Source organism: Chrysochloris asiatica, unplaced genomic scaffold, assembly GCF_000296735.1.
Source record: "Chrysochloris asiatica unplaced genomic scaffold, ChrAsi1.0 scaffold00055, whole genome shotgun sequence".
NCBI lineage: Eukaryota > Metazoa > Chordata > Mammalia > Afrosoricida > Chrysochloridae > Chrysochloris > Chrysochloris asiatica.
Window position 1 is genome coordinate 12,090,447 of NW_006408573.1, and position 22,187 is coordinate 12,112,633.

General features: G+C 37.7%; 1 protein-coding gene across 1 annotated transcript in view; it reads right to left on the minus strand.

The window, feature by feature from the left end:
* CDH8 (cadherin 8, type 2) overlaps nucleotides 1-22,187 on the minus strand; it is a 534,958-nt gene that overhangs the window by 336,616 nt on the left and 176,155 nt on the right. The window contains exon 3 of the mRNA XM_006863583.1: nucleotides 16,006-16,300. Coding sequence (XP_006863645.1) covers nucleotides 16,006-16,300 — 295 coding nt within the window. The remainder of the gene's footprint in view (nucleotides 1-16,005; nucleotides 16,301-22,187) is intronic.

The following is a 22,187-nucleotide window of genomic DNA, read 5'->3' on the forward strand; positions in this document are numbered from 1 at the left end:
TCCCCCCAAAGGTTCAGTTTTGGACAAGAAAACCTTAATTTTAAAGAGATCAAGGATATGGGCTCAAAACATATGGTGGTGGTGGTGATGTACAATGGAATCGGTTCCGGCTCATTAGTGACCCTGTATAGAGTTTCTGAGGCTGTAGATCTTTATGGAGCAGAAAGCCTCAGCTTTCTCCCATGGAAAAGCTGGTAGTTTCGAACTGCTGACTGAGGCTAGAAGCCTGACTCGTAACCACTATGGTACCAGAGCTCCATCAAGAATATATATATATATATAGTTCTAACTATTATCAGCAACTTGATAGGGGCAAAAGAGTTTATTCGTTCTATTAGTATATTTCTGAATAATTTATTATTAAATATAAACAAAAAAAATTTAGTAAGCAAGATTAAAGGAAGGTTAAAAGACAGGAGCGTTCTCATAACAGAATATGTTAAAGTAGGCCTTGTGTATAGCCCCGTCTTTGCACAATACGCAGTAACAGTGCCACTCTATTGCTATTATGTAGAAATAACTTAATGTCTCTTTTAGACCTAAAACATTTTAGCTACATCTTACAGTTAGTGGTCACCTACTTTCCTATTCAAATACATTAAGCCACAGACCATTTAGGGAAATCACTGAGTAACACCAACATCCACATACCATCTTCATCATAAGACACAAGACTCAGCTACTATACCCACCTGGGGTTTAGCGTCTATAAACATAGAGTGCTCACCCCATCTTCGAGTTTAGGAACCACAGCTGTTCCAGGCATTCATAGCAGGTAGAGCAGCTGGATTTCTTTTGAGAGTTTATTTCAAGCCTCATGATTTCCCTCCCATGTTTTCCTAAAGAATTTCTATTGTGCTTGTTTCTCTGAATCAAAAAAAAGACAAAAAATATAATCAAATTCATCAAGATAGGTTTCTTTCCTTTCTCATGGTGCATCTCACCTTTAAAAATAGAGAAATGCTGCCGAGTCCTTTGAAAATCTAACTAAGAAGAGAAAGACAGCCACAACCTCAGAATGATGAGAAATGCTGTTGAGATTAAGACAGTTTGTCAGCATGAACATTCTTGGATCGTTTCAGCTTATGTGAGATACACGGTTTTCTTAGTTAATATAATATTTATATGAAAATGAATATCCTTGATTATCCCTATGGTTGTCTTCTTTATTTAAGGGCTAAAATATGCAGTGGGCAATGACATGAATAGCAAGATTTTTGTAATATGATTACTTAGCTACCTGCTAAATTAACTTACAGCTTTACATAGAACAAAAAATTCCATTCTCCTTAAATGTGAGTTTCTAAAGTTTTTATAGAATAAAATTCTGCAGTGATGAAAGATACTTCTAAAAGAAGTTTTGGATGTCTTCAAAATTTCCAAAAGTCATAAAATTATGAAGTTGTCAAATTGATATATATGAATGCTTTAAAGACTATAACGTATTAAAGACAGTTTAATAACCTGGTGTGGCACCAAAGGATCAGCACTGGACTGTGAATCACAAGGTTGATAGTTCAAACCCACAATCTGCTTCTCAGAAACCCTAGATACAGGGTCACTGTGAGTTGGAAGTGACTCGACACGTAACAATAACAACAAATGTTCTTTAATTCATGTTTATCAAATAAATTTGACTTCTATATTGCACTAAGAAGTCCCAGCGTTGTGCAAATGGCTAAGTTCTTGGCTACTAACCAAAGGTATGGAGATTTGAGTTCATTCAAAGGCTTCTAAGAAGAAAGGTCTGGTGATATGCTTCCAAAAAATCATGACATGGAAAACCCTGTGGAGTGGAGTCCTACCTTCACACACATGGGACTACCATGAGCCAGAATGGACTGGATGGAAACCGGTTTGTTTATTACATTTCACTAAATCTAGCAATGGAAAATACCATGGCTTGAGTCAGGCACACCTTAGTCTTCAAACTAATATCTTTGCTCTTTAACTCTTTAAAGAGACCTTCTGCAGCATATTTATTTGCCTAATGCAACACATTTGCTTAATTTCTTGACGGCTGCTTCCATGAGTGTTAACAGTGGATTCCAAAATGAAGTCTTTGACAACTTCAATCTTTTCTCCATTCATCATGATGCTATTTATTGGTCCAGTTGCGAGAGTATTAGTTTTATTTACATTGAAGTTAAATCCATTCTGAAATCTATAGTCCTTTATCTTCATTAGTAAGGATCTGAAGTCCTCTTTGCTATAGGCAAGCAAGGTTGTATCATCTGCAGATCAGAGATTGTTAATGGGTCTTCTTTCAATCTTGATGTCACATTCTTCTTCATATGATCCAGTTTATCAGATTATAGATTGAATCAGTATGTGCTCAGCATATGGACTGAATAAGTATTGTGAAAGGATACAAGCCTGACACCCATCTTACCTGATTTTAAATCGTTCAGCATTCCCTTGTTCTGCTCAAACATCTGCCTCTTTCTTGGTCTATGTACAGGTTCCTCAGGAACACAATTAAGAATACCAATTCTTCATAATGTTATCCATAGCTCATCATGTTCCACACAGTCAAAAGCCTTTGTGCAATCAATAAAGCACAAGTAAACATCTTTCTGCTATTCTCTACTTTCAGCCAAGATTCATCGGACTTCAGCAGAGATAACCAATGGTCCACGCCCTCTTCTGAATTTGGTTTGAATTGCTGTCAGTTCCCTGTTGATGTACAGTTGCAACCATTTTTTAATGATCTTCAGAAAAAATTTGCTTGCATGTGATGCCAATGATAATGTTCAATGAGTTCTGCATTCCTTCATATCACCTCTCTCTGGGATGGGCACCAATCCGTTGGTCAGGAAATTGTCTTCAAAATTTCCTGGCATAGATGAGCGAGTGCCTCCAGTACTGCATCATTTTGGAGACATTTTTCCATTTGTATTTTGACAATTCCCAGAGTCTTGGTTGTTTTTTTTTGCCAATGTCTTTGGGCAAGTTGGACTTCTTCCTTGAGTGCCATTGGTTCTTTTTTTTTTTTTTTTTGTCACTTTCATAATAGTTTATTTTTTTCCCCCAAGATATCTTCTGGACATGGTTTAACACAGTCTAGGTGTTTAGTTGAAGAGTCTGTTCAACTCTCAGATCTCACAGAGGCTTCAAGTGGTAAGGAATTTTTCTTTAATACATATGCCGTTTACCCATCAAAACTTTCATCCAGTGGACATTTATGGTTGGTGTACCTGTATACTAAAATTTAAGAGAACCAAAATGAGTACTTCTTACTTTTAAAAAGTCCAGGGTTTATATGTTTTAAATTTTTTGTTATGTAAGATACAGCATTTTCATTTTTGAACTGCTTCCATTTAGATTTAGTAAAGTGTTTCTAAGCTATTACAATCTCTTATAAAGAATGGTGGTGGTGGTTATGTGTGGTGGAGCCGGTTCTGACTCATAGCGACCCTGTACAGGGTTTCCGAGGCTATAAATCTTTATGGGAGCAGAAACCCTCATCTTTCTCCTACGGAACAGCTGGTAGTTCCAAACTGCTGACCTTAAGGTTCACAGCCCGATTCGTAACCACTACGCTACCAGAGCTCCTTCTTATAAAGAATCAGACCTATTAAAATATTAAAGGTGTATTTTTTTTTATTTTTATGGTGAATTATGTGATTGTTTACATGGGAGAAAATTAGCTTTACATCCATTGGTTCTTGATCAATAAAATAGTTGAAATCGTTTGAAATATTTGAAAATCAAACATTTCTTTTTGGTAAAGTGTTTCTGTGTATTCCTTCTATCTCCTTTTGATGCCTTCTGTATCACTTGATATTTTGCAACTTCAATATTGCAACCCTAGGTCTGAATTTTTCTTTTTCCCAATTCTTTCTGCTTGACAAGTGCTGAATGCATTCTCCCCTTTGTTGTCTAACTCCAGGTCTTTTCACATTTCATTTTAATACTTGACTGTTGTCTTGAGCTGTCCTTAGCAATTTTCTATTCAGCTCTTTTATATCCTAATTTATTTCATTCACTTAAGCCTCTCTACGCTCATCAGCAAGTTTCAGAGTCTCTTCTGACATCCATTTTTTGTCTTTTCTTTCTTTCTTGTCTTCTTAATGATCTGCTTTCTTCCTGTATAATATTCTTGATATCATCCTACAATTCTTCTCGTCTTCAGTCATTAGTGTCTAGTCTACCAAATATATTCTTGAAATGGCCTCTAAATTCAGGTGGGATATACTCAAGGCTATACTTTGGGTCTTCTGGACTTGTCTTAATTTTCTTCAGCCTGAACTTGCATATGAACAATTGATGGTCTTTTCCACAGTCTTCTTTGGCTTTGTCTTGACTGATGGTATTGAACTTCTCCATGTTGTTTCACAAATGTAGTAAATATGATTCCTGTGAGAAGTCCATGTGTAGAGTCAGTCACCTTTTATACTGTTTTAAAAAATATTTGTAATTAATAAATTGTTGATCTTGCAAAATTCTCTCGTGAATTCAAACATCATTTCTATTAATAAGGCCATGGTTTCCAACTAATGATCCTTCCCCTCTTTGTTTCCATCTTTTGCATTCCAATCAGAAGTAATTACCAACGCATCTTGATTGCTTGATTGATCAATTCCAGACAGAAGAGGTTGGTACATAAATGGGAGTAATAGTGGTATTAACAGATTTTCCTTATAGACATATAGATATTATTCTATAATAGACAGCGTTATACTTGAAGATAGATCCTGAAATGTTCTTTCTGACAATTAATGTGATGCCATTCCTCTTCAATTTGACATTCCTGGCATAGTAAATCATACGCTCATCAGTCTCACAATGGCTAATACCAATCCATTCATTTCAGCCCAGCTCACGAATGCATAGGATATCAACCTTTATATGTTCCATTTCCTTTTTAACAACTTTCATTTTCTCCAGATTCATCCTTCATACATTCTACATCCCAATTATTAGTGAATGATTGCAGCTGTTTCTCTATCAAAAAAATGAAGGTCCTGAAAGCTTTGCTCCATTCACATCTTTATGATCAACTCTATTCTGAGGCAGCTCTTCCCCAGTCATATTTTGAGTGCCTTCCAACCTTAGGGGCTAAACTCCTGGCATTATATCTTGACAATTTTCTGCTGCTATTCATAATGTTTTCATCTTCCCACACTATAGCTTACCGTACTCATGAGTGTTTCAGTGGCTAAACATTCACAAGTATTCTGATTCTGTTTCTCCCTAGTCTGTCTTAGTCTAGGAGCTCTACTGAAACCTGTCCACATGGGGGAGGGGGAGACACTGCTGGTATTTAAATATCAGTGGATTCGCTTCCAGGATCACAGTCACACGCAAGCCACCCCAGTACGACAATTTTGTCAGACTGTCAGACAAGTGGTGGAAAGTCACAACAGTGAAGGAAACATGGAAGGATTGTGCCAGATGGTAGGAGTTGTCCCATTGGTGTCATGTGAATTCAAATTCAACAGTGATTCTATAGAGCAGAGTAGAACTGCCTCTTAGGGTTTCCAAGATAGCACATTTTTATGGCAGCCAAATGCCCCATCTTTCATCTAATAACTTCAAACCGCTAACTAACAAAAACTTGAAGTTAGCAGTCGAGTACTTTAACCTGTGCGACACCAAGTTTTCTTGAAGTTGTCTAAAAAGGCATACCAGTACTATAAATGCAATCCTATTGTTTATCCTTTGATTATAAAAGTTCAGTTTCAGAACTATAGACATTGAACTAATGTCTGTGGTTGTAATAGCAATGGAGAGGCATGATTCGTTCCCTAATTTCTGATAGTTATATTGGGGTTGCATAGAAAAACATCCATACTAGAAACAATTACTGAGTTATTTGCTGGTGATGGGGTATCATGTCATCAGCTTATCCTCAACTGGTTCCGGAAAATGCATTTGGACTACATGTGCAATTTTTATAGAAGGTTAAAACTATACTCATTTTGAAATAAAGAACACAAAGAAATAGTTTTGTTTTGTTTGTTTGTTTTCAATGCACCTTCCTCCATAAGGATGCAAGGATCTTTAACCATAAAAAGGCACATTTGAAAAGAAAATGTGTAAAATTACTGCTAACAGAAGGTAGAACAATAAAAATGATAGCAGGAAAATGACTTAAATTTAGTTTACAATGCTAACATATTCCTTTAATTTTGTTCTTTTTCAAGGGGGATCTGTGGGTGGTGTAAATAATTAATACAATCTGTTGCTAATAGAAAGGTGGGAGTTTTTAATTCACACAGAGGCACCTCCAAAGAAAGGCTTAGTGAGCTACTTATGGTCAGTTTGCTGATGCTAGGGGCAGTCAAGTTCGCTTCAATTCATAGCTCTGGTAGCGTAGTGGTTACAAATCAGGCTATGAACCTCAGGGTCAGCAGTTCGAAACCACCAGCTGTTCAGTGGGAGAAAGATGAGGCTTTCTGCTCCCATAAAGATTTACAGGCTCAGAAACCCTGTACAGGGTCGCTATGAGTCGGAACCGACTCCACGGCACATTACAACAACTAAGTAAAACGGCAAGAAACACTGTCCACTTCTGTGCCATCCTCACAACTGTCATTCTGTTTGTGTCCACTGTTGCTGCCATTGTATCAATCACTCTCACTGAGGGTTTTCCTCTTTCTTGTTGACCTTCCACTTTACCAAGTATTATGCTCTTTCTCCAGGTACTAAGTCTCTCCTGATAACATGTAAAAAGTACAAGAGAACAAGTCTCCCTATCATTGCTTGTAAGGTACATTGTGGCTGTATTTTTTTCCAAAATAAAAGATCTATTTGTTCTTATGGCAGTCCAAGGTACTTTCAATATTCTTCTCCAACAACAGAACTTAAATGCATCAGTTCTTCTATGATCTTCCTTATTCACTGTTCAACTTTCACATGTATATGAGGCAACTGAAAATACCATGGATTTGGTTAAGCACCCCTTAGTCCTCAAACTGGTATCTTTGCTCTGTAACACATAAAGAGGTCTTTTGCATAATGTAATACGTCTTTGGAGATCTTGACTTCTGCTCCCATGAATGTTGATTGTGGATCCAAGCAAAATGAAGCAACAATTTCAATCATTTCTCCGTTTATCATGCTATTATTTATTGTTGCACTGGTGAGGATTTTTGTTTTATTCATATTGCATTGCAATCCATACTAAAGGTTATATAGTTTTGATCTTCATCACTAGGTATTTTAAGTCCTCCCTCTTTGTTTCCAGTAGGTAAGGTTGTGTCATTTACTTATCACAGGTTATTTATGAGTCTTCCTAATTCTAATGTTATGTTCTTCATATAATCCAGTTTCTCAGAATATTTGCTAAGTATATAGATTGAACAAGCATAATGAAAGAATACAACTCTGGCACATAGCTTTCCAGATTTTAAGATTTCCAGATTCAGTATCCCCTTGTTTGTGTGTAGGATCAGCACTGGACTGTTGGCCACAAGGTTGGAGGTTCAAACTCACTAGCTGCCCCTTGGAAACTGTATACAAGGTGGCTATGAGTCAGAGCCACCTCAAGGGCACTTAGCAATAACAAACCCTTTGTTTTGTTCAAACAACTGCCTCTGTTCCTCATGAGCACATTCTTTGCAATGTTTCCCATCGTTTGCTATGATCCTCTATGGAGCACAGCTCTACTCTGATACACACAGGGTGGTCACCAAGAGTCGGTATTGATTCACTGGCAGTTCATTTTGTGTTGTTCAAAGACCCTAAGTTCACCTGCCATGTTGAGAACTGACCTCCATAAATTATTTCATGATAAGCAGCATGGGAAGTAATAGGATTCATCTTGTAAAAAGGATAGTTTGCTAAGTAATCACTTATATTTCAGTATTTCTATTCTTATTATTTCATGGAGAGTGAATTTTCATTTTATAAGTACTGTTGTGGCACTGTAGGATAAACACTGGACTGCTAACCTAAAGATCAGCAGTTCAAAGTCACCAGCTGCTTCTCAAAAACTCTATATAGGGTCACTATGAGTCAGAAACCAACTCAATCATATTTTAAAACTACAGCAACACCAAGAAAATCAGAAACAATTTCTGTTACTCTCTTTGGTCTATATCTTTAATATAGTTAAAGCGCTCAGCGTTGGTCAATCTAAACATGACTGTTGTTGTTGTTAAGTGCCATTGAGTCTGTTCTGACTCATAATGGTCCTGCATAGGGTTTCCAAGGAGCAACTGCTGAATTTGAACTCTTAAGTAATTTTTATTGTTATTTGAATGAGATGTATTGTTGTTACATTTTTAAAGTGATGGTATTTCTATCTTGTAAACAGAGTAATCCTTCACTCAACCTTCTCCTTGTGCAACTCCTTACTCAGAACCTCAATTTAACTTGCAAAGGATGCTGACTTCAAGAGCTACTCCACCTTGCAAAAAACAACTATTATAAATATGCAACAGCAATGTAATTGCTCATATAAGTCTAATTCTCTAGAGATTATTATCAAAACTCAGCAGAGCATATTGGTTAAACTTCTAGGAGCCAGAGTCAGACTTATAAAATCTAACTCCTTGACTTTATATCTGGCTTTGAGTTAGCTATTATAGTCCCAATTTTTCTGATTACAAAAAATAAGAAGTCAGGCAGTTAATATCAATACCAACGTCATAAGACTGTGGTCGTTGTTAAGTACCGTGGAGTCGGTTCCAACTCATAGTGATCCTGCACAGGGTTTCTGAGGCTGTAAATCTTTACGGTAAGGTGGAGGGTCAGAGGAAAAGAGGAAGACCCCCAACAAGATGGATTGGCCAAGTTGCAGCATCGATGGACTCAAGCATGTAACAGTATTGAGGTTGGCCCAGAATGGGGCAGTGTTTCATTCTGCTGTGCATAAGTTCACTATGGGTCAGTACCGAATCAATGGCACCTAACAACAACAACAACAACACATTTTTAAGGGAGCAGAAAGCCTCATCTTCCTCCTGCGAAACAGCTGGTAGTTTCTAACTGCCGACCTTGATGTTAGCAGCCTGATTCATAACCACTACGCTACCAGAGCTCCTTAGGACTGTGGTAGATACTTGTTAGTAGCTCTGGAACTCAAGGAAAACATCCAGTGTCTTGTTTTCCATAAGTATGAACCCAACAATGCGATGTAGCTTACCAGCACGAGTATTATTTTCTCACAAGCATTCTCATCTTTCTATTCCCGCTGTCACTAATATGTGCTTTTGAATAAAAAAGTTTCAATTGGAGTTATGAAACACACGGTTAATACATGGCTGTTTTCACTGATTAAGGCATTCCTATCATACTTTCCTGGTATGGAGCTGTGGGTTAATGTGTCATACTGCAAAGCCACTTGAACTGCAAGGTCAACAGTTCAAGGTTACCAGCTGCTACTCAGAAATCCTATACAGGGTAGGGTCACACTATGGGTGGGAATCAACTGGATGTTACTTAACAACAACAACATCATAGTATCATCACAATGCATTCCTGTCATATGGAGTCCTGGTGTGGCACTGTGGACTAATGTGTCAGACTGCAAAGTTGTTGGAACTTGCAAGGTCGGTGGTTCAAGCTCACCAGCTGCTCCTTGGAAACCCTATGCAGGGTCATTATGGGTCAGAATCGACTCGACGGCACTTAACAACAACAACATCATACTGGTGTGGCACTGTTGGTTAATACACTGGACTGCAAGGTTGGTTTGAACTGTAAGGTCAGTGGTTCAAGCTCACCAGCTGCTCCTCGGAAACCCTATACAGGTCGCTATGCGTCAGAACCGACTGGACGGCACTTAACAACAAGTTTGAGTATGCGTGTATATGGTGGGTTACGAGTTTGGCTGCTAACTGCAAAGTCGGCAGTTCAAATCTACTAGTGGCCCATGAGAGAAAGATGAGAATTTCTGCTCCTGTAATGATTTACAGCCTCAAAAGCTCTACATAGAGTCACTATGAGTCAGAACTGACACCATGACACATAGCCACCATTATATGTGTGTGTGTGTGTGTGCGCACACGCATGTTGTTAAGTACCGGTCAAGTCAATTCCAACTCACGGATACATTGTATAGGCTTTCTGAGGAGCAGCTGGTGGGTTTGAAGTGCCAACTTTGTGGTTAGCAATGTGTTGCTTACCCTATAGTGACACCAGGATTCCAAAAAGTGTGTGTGTGTGTGTGTTTATATGCAATATATGAGGGCTTTAAAAAGTTCGTGAAAAATTCATTAATTTTCTATTCCATTTTTGCATGGGTCTTTTGAAGCCCCCTATAGCTCTGGTAGCGCAGTGGTTACGAATCGGGCTGCTAACCACAAGGTCAGCAGAAAGATGAGCCTTTCTGCTCCCGTAAGGATTTACAGCCTCAGAAATCCCGTACAGAGTCGCTATGAGTCGGAACCGACTCCACGGCACACAACAACAACAACAACATATACATTTAGGACTCCTGATGTGGTGCTGCGGGTTAATGCTCTGGACTGCAAAGTCGATTTGGACCTCAAAGTCGGCGGCTCCTCGGAAGCCCTATACATAGCCCCTATGATTCGGAACCAACTCCACGGCAACACTTAACAACATATACATTTTGTATTATTATTTGTATATTAAGTTCCAGAAACTTTATAAAAATAAACACACACTTGTTGTTGTTTTGAACTATATATATATAGTTCAAAAAGTTTGTGAACAAATTCCATTATATTTCTATTACAACTTTCCATGAACTTTTTGAAGCGCTCTCCTGTGTGTGTGTGCATATTAAAAGGTTATGGAACTTGATAAATATCATTTAATTTTCATTGAAAACCCAACTTCAGCAAGGCTAGGTTAGGATCTTCAGTTACAATCAGATAAGCCTGTACTCCACTCTTTATACAGTATTACTATCAAAGTGAATTCTCATCAAGTCCTGAAATTCATACTAGACTATGAAAGACCTGTGTCTCCAATTCCAAACAAGACATTTCTAAAATAATTTGGCTGCCATTTGGGCATATACACGTGTGTGTTTTGTCCTGACAGCTTGTCAACTGGCAGATAGATCTTGAGCATCACATTCATTTCCATTTAATATTGGTAAATTTCTTAATTAGAATTTACTTCTCCTTTTGTTCACAGTGAAATTCCCCAGTCCTTGCTGGCATTCCAAAAGGCACACAGGTGCAGCTGCTGGCATTTCTGCAGTTGCAAAAGAAGAAAAATGAAAGAAGAAAGCCGGGGAGGGAAGAGACAGGCTGAGAGAGACCCGTGGTAATGGGAAGAGAAAGGAGATAGCAGCTGACCTTCATCCCGAGATTCACCTTCAGGAGAAATGAAGGGAATAATTCACACTTGACAATAAAATAGTGCGGCAGCTTCTGTTTCTGCTTCCTTTAACCAGGAAGACTGGAGTCAAGCAGAAACCAGACCCAATGCATTAAATCGATACCTAACAAAAGGACCAAACGCTAAGGTGGAAATAGATTAATAAAAATAATTTTAAAGACCACAATGACAACCAGATATTGAAGACTTGCTTATTTTATAATGTAGACTTGCACCTAGTATTTTATCATGTAATGCTCAGACAGTGAAAGCAGGCTGCAACTTATTACCCCGCACTGTAACTAAGGAAAATAGGCAATAATTTATTTACCCTTCATGAACCTCAAAGTCGCCAGGATAATAAGGGATAAAACCAGGATTAAAAACTCAGTCTGAGTTACTTCAAAATCCACACTTTGAACTTCAGCACCATGCCCAGTGTGTTTGCAAGACATGTCATAGGCTAAGCAATGGTTTAAAATAACTATTTATACATGAATGTGGTTGCAGCTTTTTTTAAGTCTCTATTTCTTAGCAACAAAAAAATTTACAGAGAAAAATATACATGATATATATTTATAGATACCCATACGCATTGTATTATGTAGCTAATAATATCTTTAGAATCCTTTTCTTAGTCAAACATGACCTTGAAGTTAACAGAAGTTTCTGTTGTTTGTTTTCACAATATCTTTGTCAGGCACATGACTCATGGTGCAGAAATGGGAGCTTCTGCCACATTTACAGTAAGTAGGTTTAGATTTGGCCATTAGGATGTGGAATACAAAGAGATGGGCCCAAAATAATAGTTGATCATTTCTTAACAATTGAGATAAATTATGCTGTATGCATTGTAAATGTGCTTCTTTAGAGTCATCTTATTATAATCTGGGTTAAAACAAGAATTATATATGACTCTTATCCTAAAAGTAAATACACCAATCAATAAAAGAAAAGTGGTTCTGATTTCATATTTATAAGTACGAATCTTACAGAACACCTTGTTGTTTGCTGTTGTTATAAAGTGCCATGGAGTTGGTTCCAACTCATAGTGACCTATATAGGGTTTCTAAGTCTATTAATCTTGCTAGGGCAGAAAGCTTCATCTTTCTCCCACAGAGTGCAGTGGCTAGTTCAAGGGTACCAGCTCGGACCACTCACTTTATGGTTCACACAGTTCAGTACTTCACATGCAGAGCCACCAAGACACTGGAAAGAACATTTAGGTGTTTTTATGTCCACAGTCCTTGGCTTTTTGTGGTGTTCGTGCTGTTAGACAAAGAATTTCCTCCCAGCATATCACAGAAGTTTTCCAAGACAAAGTCAACAGTCATAGAAGAGTGATTGAGATTTCATAAGGAAAAAAATAGACTTTGGTACACAAAGATAAAATGGAGTCCTGTCAGGAGAAATGATGGGTAAAATATGAAGACCTGAAAAGAGTTCAAATGGACGTTGGCTTATAGAACGTTCCTCTGACTACAAAGTTCGGGAATCATTCCATGGAAAATGAACACCTTATAGAATATATAGAAGTATTTTTGAGATATAAATGCAAAGATTATTTAAGACACACAGTGATTAAAATCTGATAAACTCTTTGGGAAGTTACTGAGCTATTTGGAAGGTTACTGAGCTAACCCATTAGAAGACATTAACATTATTTAGGAAAGTGTTCATAGGAATGATATCATGGCTTATTAAAATTACACTGTAGAGTGACTAGAATGAGGGAAAGAATAAGCAAATTGCTAGGGAGGCGTTAAAGGGGGAAACAAATTCAATGATGTTTCACATTTTGAACATGTGATTTTAGAGTAGTCTGGGATCATTTTTTAAAAATCATTGACATTAGAAAGCAAATAATAATAATCATAAGGGAAAATAATAAGTTTGTTTTTAAAGCTGAGTTTGAACTATCTTTGAGATTTCCAGGTGAAAGTTTTCATGAAGCAGTTCTGAGTGTGGATTAGTCACTAAATTAGGCAGATAAAGCAAGGGATATTATTTTAAAGTCACCTTAACTAAGCCAATCGTTGAAAACTATGAGTTGACCAAGGGAGACAATAAAAAAAAGACAAGAGAAAGAAGGGGAAGGAAAAAGAGAGAGAAAAAAAAAACAGGGGAACTATAATAAATTGAATTGTATCACTCCCTAAAAAATTATGTCAAATTGACTAAGCTATTCTCAGTGTATATAATTATCCTCCATTTTGTGATCTGATACAATCACTCTATGAGTTGTAAATGCTAGCTTCTATGACTTTAATGAGGTAGGATTAGAGGTCATTATAGTAATGATGCAGGATATAACATACACCATTAAGTTGGATCTTCAGCCAATCTCTTTTGAAATGTAAAACATTAAACAAGCGAACACAAATCAGATAGACCTACTTCCACCAGGGAAGAAGAGCAAGGACTAGAGTCTGCCCTTTGGACTCTGGGCCCCCTGCACTGTGAAACTCCTAGACCCAGAGGAAGATTGATGATAAAGACCCTCCCCAAGAACCAAGCAGAGTCTTCTCCTGTAGTAAGCACCTAAATTTGGACTTCCAGTCTCCTAAACTGTGGAAGAATAAATTCCTGTTTGCTAAATCCATCCAATTGTGGTATTGCTGATTATGTTACTATTGTTGTTAAGTACTGACAAGTCGGTTCCGATTCATAACGACCCTGTTTAGGGTTTCCAAGGAGTGGCAGGTGAATTTGAACCACTGAACTTGCGGTTCAAATTGGTATGCGTTACAGTGTTCCTGTTTCTGATATGTTGTTGTTTTAAGCTATTGAGTCGATTCTAACCCATAGCAACCCTGTATAGGGTTTTCTGGGAGCAGCTGGTGAGGTTGAACCACTGAAATTGCAGCTGAAACCAACTTTGCAGTCCAACTCATTAACCCACAGAACCACACTAATATAGCTCTAAATAACTGAAGGTGGTAAAGGAAGAAAAGGAGAAAGACAAAGAGGAAAGGGGACTATGACGAAGAAAATCTTAATGAGTAAGCAATGAATTAGGAGTAAGTCAAGCAAACAAAGAAGAAGCTCATCAACTGAAGAGGAGGCTCGGAAATAAAAGAAACATTCATCAGGATAATTGATTTAGACAATATGTCATCTGTTCTATGAAAAGTGTTTTTTCATTTCAAAGTGACATCCAAACAATTCCCCAACAGTAATGTTATAAACACTCACACACACACACACACACACACACACACACACACACATACCCATCATGGTGGAGTGATCAGATAAATTAAAATGTCAGTCCATGCAGGGAAGTAAGGACACTGCACTGACCCTGTTAATGGGTACCAAATTTAGACTTGGAAACCAAAATCAACACTTCACTTGTATTTTTATCTATAGCAAATAAGTTGTTATGTTGTTAAAGGTAGTATACATTCAGAGATTTCTTTCTGGTCTTCATTCCTATAAAGGTGTGTAATTTTTTTGAGCTGTTTGATTTCATATTATGGAACCTGCAAATAGGGTTGCTGATCATGTTTTCCCCTAGCATGACTGTCCACATTTGGGGACTTGGCTAAATAAATTCACATTTCTGTATATTGTTATCGTTGACTGCCATTGAGTCGGTTCCAGCTCATATCAACTCACAATGTCTCATATGGTTTCTGGGGCTTTAAATCTTGATGGGAGCAGAAAACTTCATCTTTCTCCCACGGAATAGCTAGTGGGCTCGAACTGCGGAACTTTTGGTTTGCAGTCTAGTGCTTGTCGTATCCATTTATATCTCTACATAAATTTTTGCTTTTGTATCATCAAGTTCATTGTCTTTCATTTGTGTGACCTTGATGCTTTGTAGTATCCCTACACCTTATCATAAATGTAGCTCAAAACATGAAGGTGTGTACTATTTACATATAAGTGACTTTCAAGATCAGATTCCATGTTGTGAGTTTGAGTTCCTGCCTTTTATGTTTGTCCTCCAGAAAGAGTTCTAAAATTTCTCGTATTATCAAAAATCGGGGTCATTTACCAAGTCAAGGTATGGGGGTAGATAAAAAAAAAATCTAAGATAGGGAGTATATATACACACACACACACCATGGGGATTATAAACTGTCTCTGCAAAGTGTAAGAGATGCCTCACAACTCAAAGAACTAATGTTTTTAATAAAGCATAATGATGTGTCAGTGGTTCACACACACATTCAATGCACACATAATATAAGTAAGCCAATGGTGACAGCAGTACTATTCAAAAAGTTCAGTTAAGGTAAACAGGACACAAAACAGATGTCCCTTTGGTAACTACGACTGAGTAATCCACTCTAGACTTGGCTCACCAGCTCAAGCCAATATCTGGCTGACAATAGAACTAGACTTTTCTCTCTTCCTCTATGTGCCGCATCTGCATGTGAATACACTCAAACAAATAATTAAACATCAAGCAAATATCAATAGGATTAGCCTGGCATGTAGGAACAAATCTTGATAAATCCGCCTCAGTAACAATACTCTAACTACAAGGTTATGGGAGGAATACGAATTCAGCCTATTGAAGTATTGTTGTATAAGGAGAGCTATTTTCATAAAACTGCTCCTTTGGTTCCTATTAGTAGGGGACTAAAGCTATTGAGCTGTGGAACAGTGGCCAAAAAGAAGGATTTGGAAATGCAAATTAGAGCTAAGACAGTAATAAATGTTTTTCATTCAGCAACATTCCATCCTTGATGCCAGGAGCTATTTTAAGAATGACTCTAAGTAGTTTTCAGAAAATGGACACATACGTACCCAAAATGGACATCTCTGGCACTGTCGCATGATAGGGCCCATTAAGAAACTCTGGTGCATTGTCGTTGATGTCTTGAACTTTAATAATAAATTCAGAGGGAGGCTCAAGAGGTTTGCTTGTCTCCCAGTCCACTGCCTGGGCTGTTAGGGTGTACTCAGCCTTTTCCTCTCGGTCGAGTCTTTTTATAGCGTGGATATCTCCTGTGACATCATTTATTTGAAAGATTGTCCCAGCTCCATCGCCTGAGAGGATATATTTAATTTTTTTGCTCCCCGGATCCAGGTCTGTGTGTAGCTGAAATGAAAAGTGGCAATGATTTAGCCAAGGCACAATCTGCCAATGATTTCATTAGCCACCTCCTCTTTGCATATCAAATTGTTCTTTACATCAATGGTAACATCACCCATACCTACTAACAGTAACTGTGAAGAAGAGAGTATCAGTCATTGTCGTTTGACTACAATAAAATAGAAATCATTTCATAACTTAAAACACTTTTACAATACTCTGACCTGTTGAGTAGATACGAACATGTTTTTAGAGTGCTAAAAAAGCCAAGCAGAAAATTACACACACAGAAAAAGGCACACAAATATACATCTATTCCTTTCAATAAATTTTTGTTGTTGTTATTTTGATAAGTGCCGTGGAATCAGTTTCCAAGTCACCGTGACGCTGTGTAGGGTTTCCAAGGAATGACTGGTGAGCTTCAACCACTGACTTTTCAGTTCCACCCAACTTTTCAGTCCAAGGCTCATCCTAATTATATTATCTTTTAAACCAAAAAACACTAAACCTATTTCCATTGATTCTATACAAAATCATAGCTTCTGTACATAGAGTTTCCAAGACAATAACTCTTTACTGGAGCTGAAAACTTCATCTTTCTTCCCGAGGAGTGGCTGGTGGTTGTGAACTGCCAATATTGTGGATAGTAATCCAGTGCTTACTCTACAGCGCCATCAGGCCTCCTTAGCTACCTTTTTAGGAATTGCTATTTTTCCTGGTGTGGCTCTGTGGGCTAATGCGCTGGACTGCAAAGTCATTTGAACCACAAGGTCGTTGGTTCAAGCTCACCAGCTGCTCCTTGGAAACCCTATACAGGGTGGCTATGGGTCAGAACTGACTCAACGGCACTTAACAACTACAACATTTTTGTACCAACAATTATGTGAATCACTTCAGATAGGACAATTCACATCATTCTTAACAAAAACTCAATGAGTAAAGGTACTTGAATATGACATATGTGAAAAATGAGGCCAGAGGTCAGATAAGGCACATACGTAATAAGCTCTCTAAGGTTCACATTGGTGGAATCAAGCGTGCTGGGTCCAGAATTCAATTACAATCAGCCTGCCATATTTACATCAACAAAAACAATTCTAATAATCTAAACTTTCATAAAAATGTTGTATTTGTATATGGTTCTTGTTTTCTTTTATTCTTTCAATAGTTCTTCTGGTCCAGAATAATTACTCCTGGAATAAGAGAACACTAGGGCTAGAAACTGCTTGTCTGCCAGCTTGTCATACTGTGGTGGCATGCATGTTCCTTTGATTCTGGATGCTAAGCAGTGCCACAGGTATTTTATATACCAGCAGGGTCACCCATGGTATACAGATTTCAAATGAGGTTCCCGATTAAGACAGACTATGAAGAAGGAGAGGCAGATTATTTCTGAATATTTAGTCACTGAATACCTTATAAATAATAGTGGAATGTTGTCAGATAGCACCAGAATATTGAATATTGAAACATGATGAAGAGCACCAGAATACTGTCAGATATAGTGCCAGAAGATGAGCCCCTCAGGCTGGAAGGCACTCAAAATATGACTCGGAAAGTGCTACCTTGACATATAGTTGTCCATGGTGACACAAATGGAGTAGAGCCTTTGGGGCCTTCATTTGCTAATGGGGCACAACTCAAAATGAAGAGTAATAGCTGTAAACATCCATTAATAATCAGAAGATGCAATGTAAGAAGTATGAATCTAGGAAAATTGGAAATTGTCAAAAATAAAATGGAATGCATTGATACCCTAGGCAATAGTGAATTGAAATGGACTGGTATTGACCATTTTGAATCACAGGGTTGACTATGCCAGGAATGACAAATTAAACAGGAATGGTGCCACAGTCATCGTCAAAAAGACCAATCATATCAAGGGGAGCAGTTAACCTTACATTCCAGCAACAGAATGTAACCTTACATTCCAGGACCCTAGGACCATCAGGAGGGAAGAGCACAAGTAGAACATGGGATCCAAACCAGAGAAACAGCAACACCAGAGACAAAGGAAGAAGTGATGATACGGAGAGATACAGCAGCTGAAGACTCTAGACTCATGGAAAAAGAAAGGCTATATGCTGGCAGGAAGGAGGCTGGCTTACAAAATGTACCCTTTGGTTGTTTAAACAATTATGTATTCCTGGGTGTTTGTGTGTACATCCAAAAAAAGGCGGAAAGGGTAGAGGCAAATACTATTAACCGATGGTACATGGAGGGAATTATAATCATTGCAATGAAACTAAATACGATAGGTTGAGTGTAAAACCAATGTTCTCCCATGTAAACTATCTCTCAAATCACAATAAAAGGTTTAAAAAAAAAAAATCACTGAGTTATCACTACACATCTGTTAAAATGGCTAAAATCCAAAATTTTAGCCATTTTTTGCTGATAAACTAATTGCTGGCATGAACGAGTAGTAATAAAAATTCTATCATTACTTAAAAAAAAGAAAAGATAAAGGAATATATCAAGATCTGTCTTGAAGTACAAAGCTGTCTGTGAGAGGACAATATCCATACACCAACATGAAAGACCAGCAAATAAATAATATATGACTATTATTCAAGTGTACACACCAAACCCTAAAATCAGAGATGATGAAAATGAAGAAGTCTATCAACTTCTTCAGTCTGAAACTGATCGAACATGAAATCAAGATGTATTAATAGTTACTGATAATTGGAATGCAAAAGTTGGAAACCAAGAGGAAGAATCAGTAGTTGGAAAATACGATCTTGATGAATGAAACGATGCTGGAGATTGCATGATAGAATATGGCAAGACTAATGACTTCATCATTGCAATACCTTTTTTAAACAACGTAAAAGAAGACTCTACACATGGACTTCATCAATGGAAAACACAGAAACCAATTTGACTGTATCTGTGGAACTAGCTGGTGGAAAAGCTTCATATCCTCAGACAAAACAAGACCAGAGGCAGACTGTGGAACAGTCCATCAGTAGCTCATATGCAAGCTGAGGCTGAAGCTGAAGAAAATAAAAGCAAGTCCACTAAAGCCAAAATATGACTTTAAATATATCCCACCTAAATTTAGAGATCATCTGAAGAACAGATATGATGCATTAGTAAAGAGAGATGAAGACTAAAGACCAGAAGAGTTGTGGAATGACATCAAGAATATCATACAAGAAGAAACCTAAAGCTCATTAAGAAAACAAGAAAGAAGGAAAAGAACAATATGAATGTCAGAAGAGATTCAGCAATTTGCTTTCCAGCATAGAGCTGTTCAAGCAAATAGAAGAGTAAGGGGATACAAGACATGAACATAAAATTCCAAAAGTAAGTGCAAGAAGAAAAACTCAAATATTATAATGAAATATGCAAAGGCCTGCAGTTAGAAAACTCAAAGGGAAAAACATACTCAGCACTTCTCAAGCTGAGAAAACTGAAGAAAAAATTCAAGCCTCGACTTGGAGTATTGAAAAATTCTATGGGCGAAACATTGAAGGATGCAGAGAGCATCAAAAAAAAAAAAAAATGGGAGGAATACACAGAGTCACTGTACCAAAAAAAAAAAAAAAAAAAATCGATGTTCAAACCTGTCAAGAGGTAGCATATATCAAGAGCCAAAGATACTGAAGGAAGAAGGTCAGGGTGCATTAAGTCATTGGCAAAGAACAAGGCATTATAAATAGATGGAATCCAAATCGAAACATTTCAACAAACTGATGCGGCACTGGAGGCGCTCACTCATCTATGCCAAGAAATTTGGAAGGCAACTACTTGGTCTACAAGAGAACACCATATGATTTAAAATCAGGAAACATGTGTGTCAGGGGTATACTCTTTCACCATATTTATTCAATCTGTATGGTAAACACATTATCGAGAAGCTGGACTATATGAAGAAAAACGTGGCATCAGGATTAGAGGAAGACTCATTAACATCCTGCACTATGCAGATAATATAACCTTGCTTACTGAAAATGAAGAAGACTTAAAATACTTACTGATGAAGATCAAAGACCACAGCCTCTGGTGTGGGTTGCACCTCAATGTAAAGGAAATAAAAGTTCTCACCACTGGACCAATTACCAACATTAATATAAATGCAGAAAAGATTGAAATTCTCAGAGACTTTATTTTGCTCAGATAAACCATCAACGCTCACAGAAGCAGCAGTCAAGAAATCAAACGATGTACTGCATTAGGCAAATCTGATGCACAAGACCTCTTTACAGTGTTGACAAACAAAGATGTTGGTTTGAGGACTAAGGTGTGCCTGACACAAGCCATGGTATTTTCAATAGTCTCATATGCATGGGTAAGTTGGACAGTGACTATAGCAGACTGTAGAAGAATTGATGCATATGAGTCATGGTGTTGGAGAAAAATACTGAAAGTACTATGGACTGCCAAAAGAACAAACAGATCTGTGTTTGAAGATGTACAGCCAGAGTGTTCCTTGGAAGCCAGGATGGCCAGACTTTGTCTTTCATATTTCGGACACATTCTCAGGAGGGACTAGTCTCTGGAGAAGGATATTAAATTTGGTAAAGTGGTGGGTCAGAGATAAAGAGAAAAACCCCCAGCAAGACAGAGTGGAACAGTGGCAAAAGCAACGTGTTCAGGTGTAGCAACAATTGTGAGGTTTCCCCAAGACCAGGCAGTGTCTCATTCTGTTGTGCATAGGGTAGCTAGGAGTCAGTGTTGACTTGATGACACCTAACAACAACAACAATTACAGCATATGCAAAATATTGAATGATGCAGAAACCATCAAAATACAATGGAAGGAACACACAGAGTCACTGTACCAAAAAGAAATGGTTGATGTTCAAAGAGTTCAAGAGGTAGCATAGGATCAAGAGCCAATGAAACTGAAGAAAGAAGTCCAAGGTGTATTGAAAGCTCTGACAAAGAACAAGTCACCAGGGGTGTATAGAATACAAATTATAATCTTTCAACAAGCTGATGCAGCATGGAAGGGACTTACTCTTGTATGACAAAAAATTTGGAAGACAACTACCTGGCCAACTGTCTGAAAGAGATTCATATTTGTACCCATTTCAAAGAGGTGATCCAACAGAATGCAGAAATCATTAAAACCCTATGCAAGTCAAATTTTGCTAACGATAATATAAAAATGACTCAACCATACATTGACAGAGAACTTCCATAGGTACAAACGAGAGTAAGACAAGGATGTGGAATGAGGGATATCATTGCTGATGTCCGATGGATCTTGGCTGAAAGCAGAGAATACCAGAAAGATGTTTACCTGTGCTTTATTGATTACACAAAGGCTTTTGATTGTGTGAATCATGACATGCTATGGACAACACTGAGAAGAATGAGTATTCTGGAACACTTAATTGTGCTCATGAGGAATCTATACAGGGACCAAGAGGCAGTTGTTAGAACAGAACATGGGAACACTGAATGGTTTAAAATCAGGAAAGGTGTGTGCCAGGATTGTATTCTTTCACCATACTTATTCAACCTGTATGCTCAGCAAAGAAGCCGAGAAGCTAGGTTATATGAAGAAAAACGTGCCATCAGGATTGGAAGAAGACTCATTAACAACCTGTGATATGCAGAGAATACAACCTTGCAGCTGAAAGTGAAGACGGTTTAAAATAATTAATGATGAAAATCAAAGACCACAGCCTTCTGTATGGGTTGCACTTCAATGTAAAGAAAATAAAAATCCTCACCACTGGACCAATAAGCAATACTCACATAAATGGAGAAAAGATTAAAGTTGTCAAAGACTATTTTACTCAGATCGACCATTAACACTCATGGAAGCAGCAGTCAAGAAATCAGGAACATATTACGTTAGGCAAATCTGCTGCACAAATCCTCTTTAAAGTGCGAAAGAACAAAGATGTCAGTTTGAGGACGAAGGTGCGCCTTA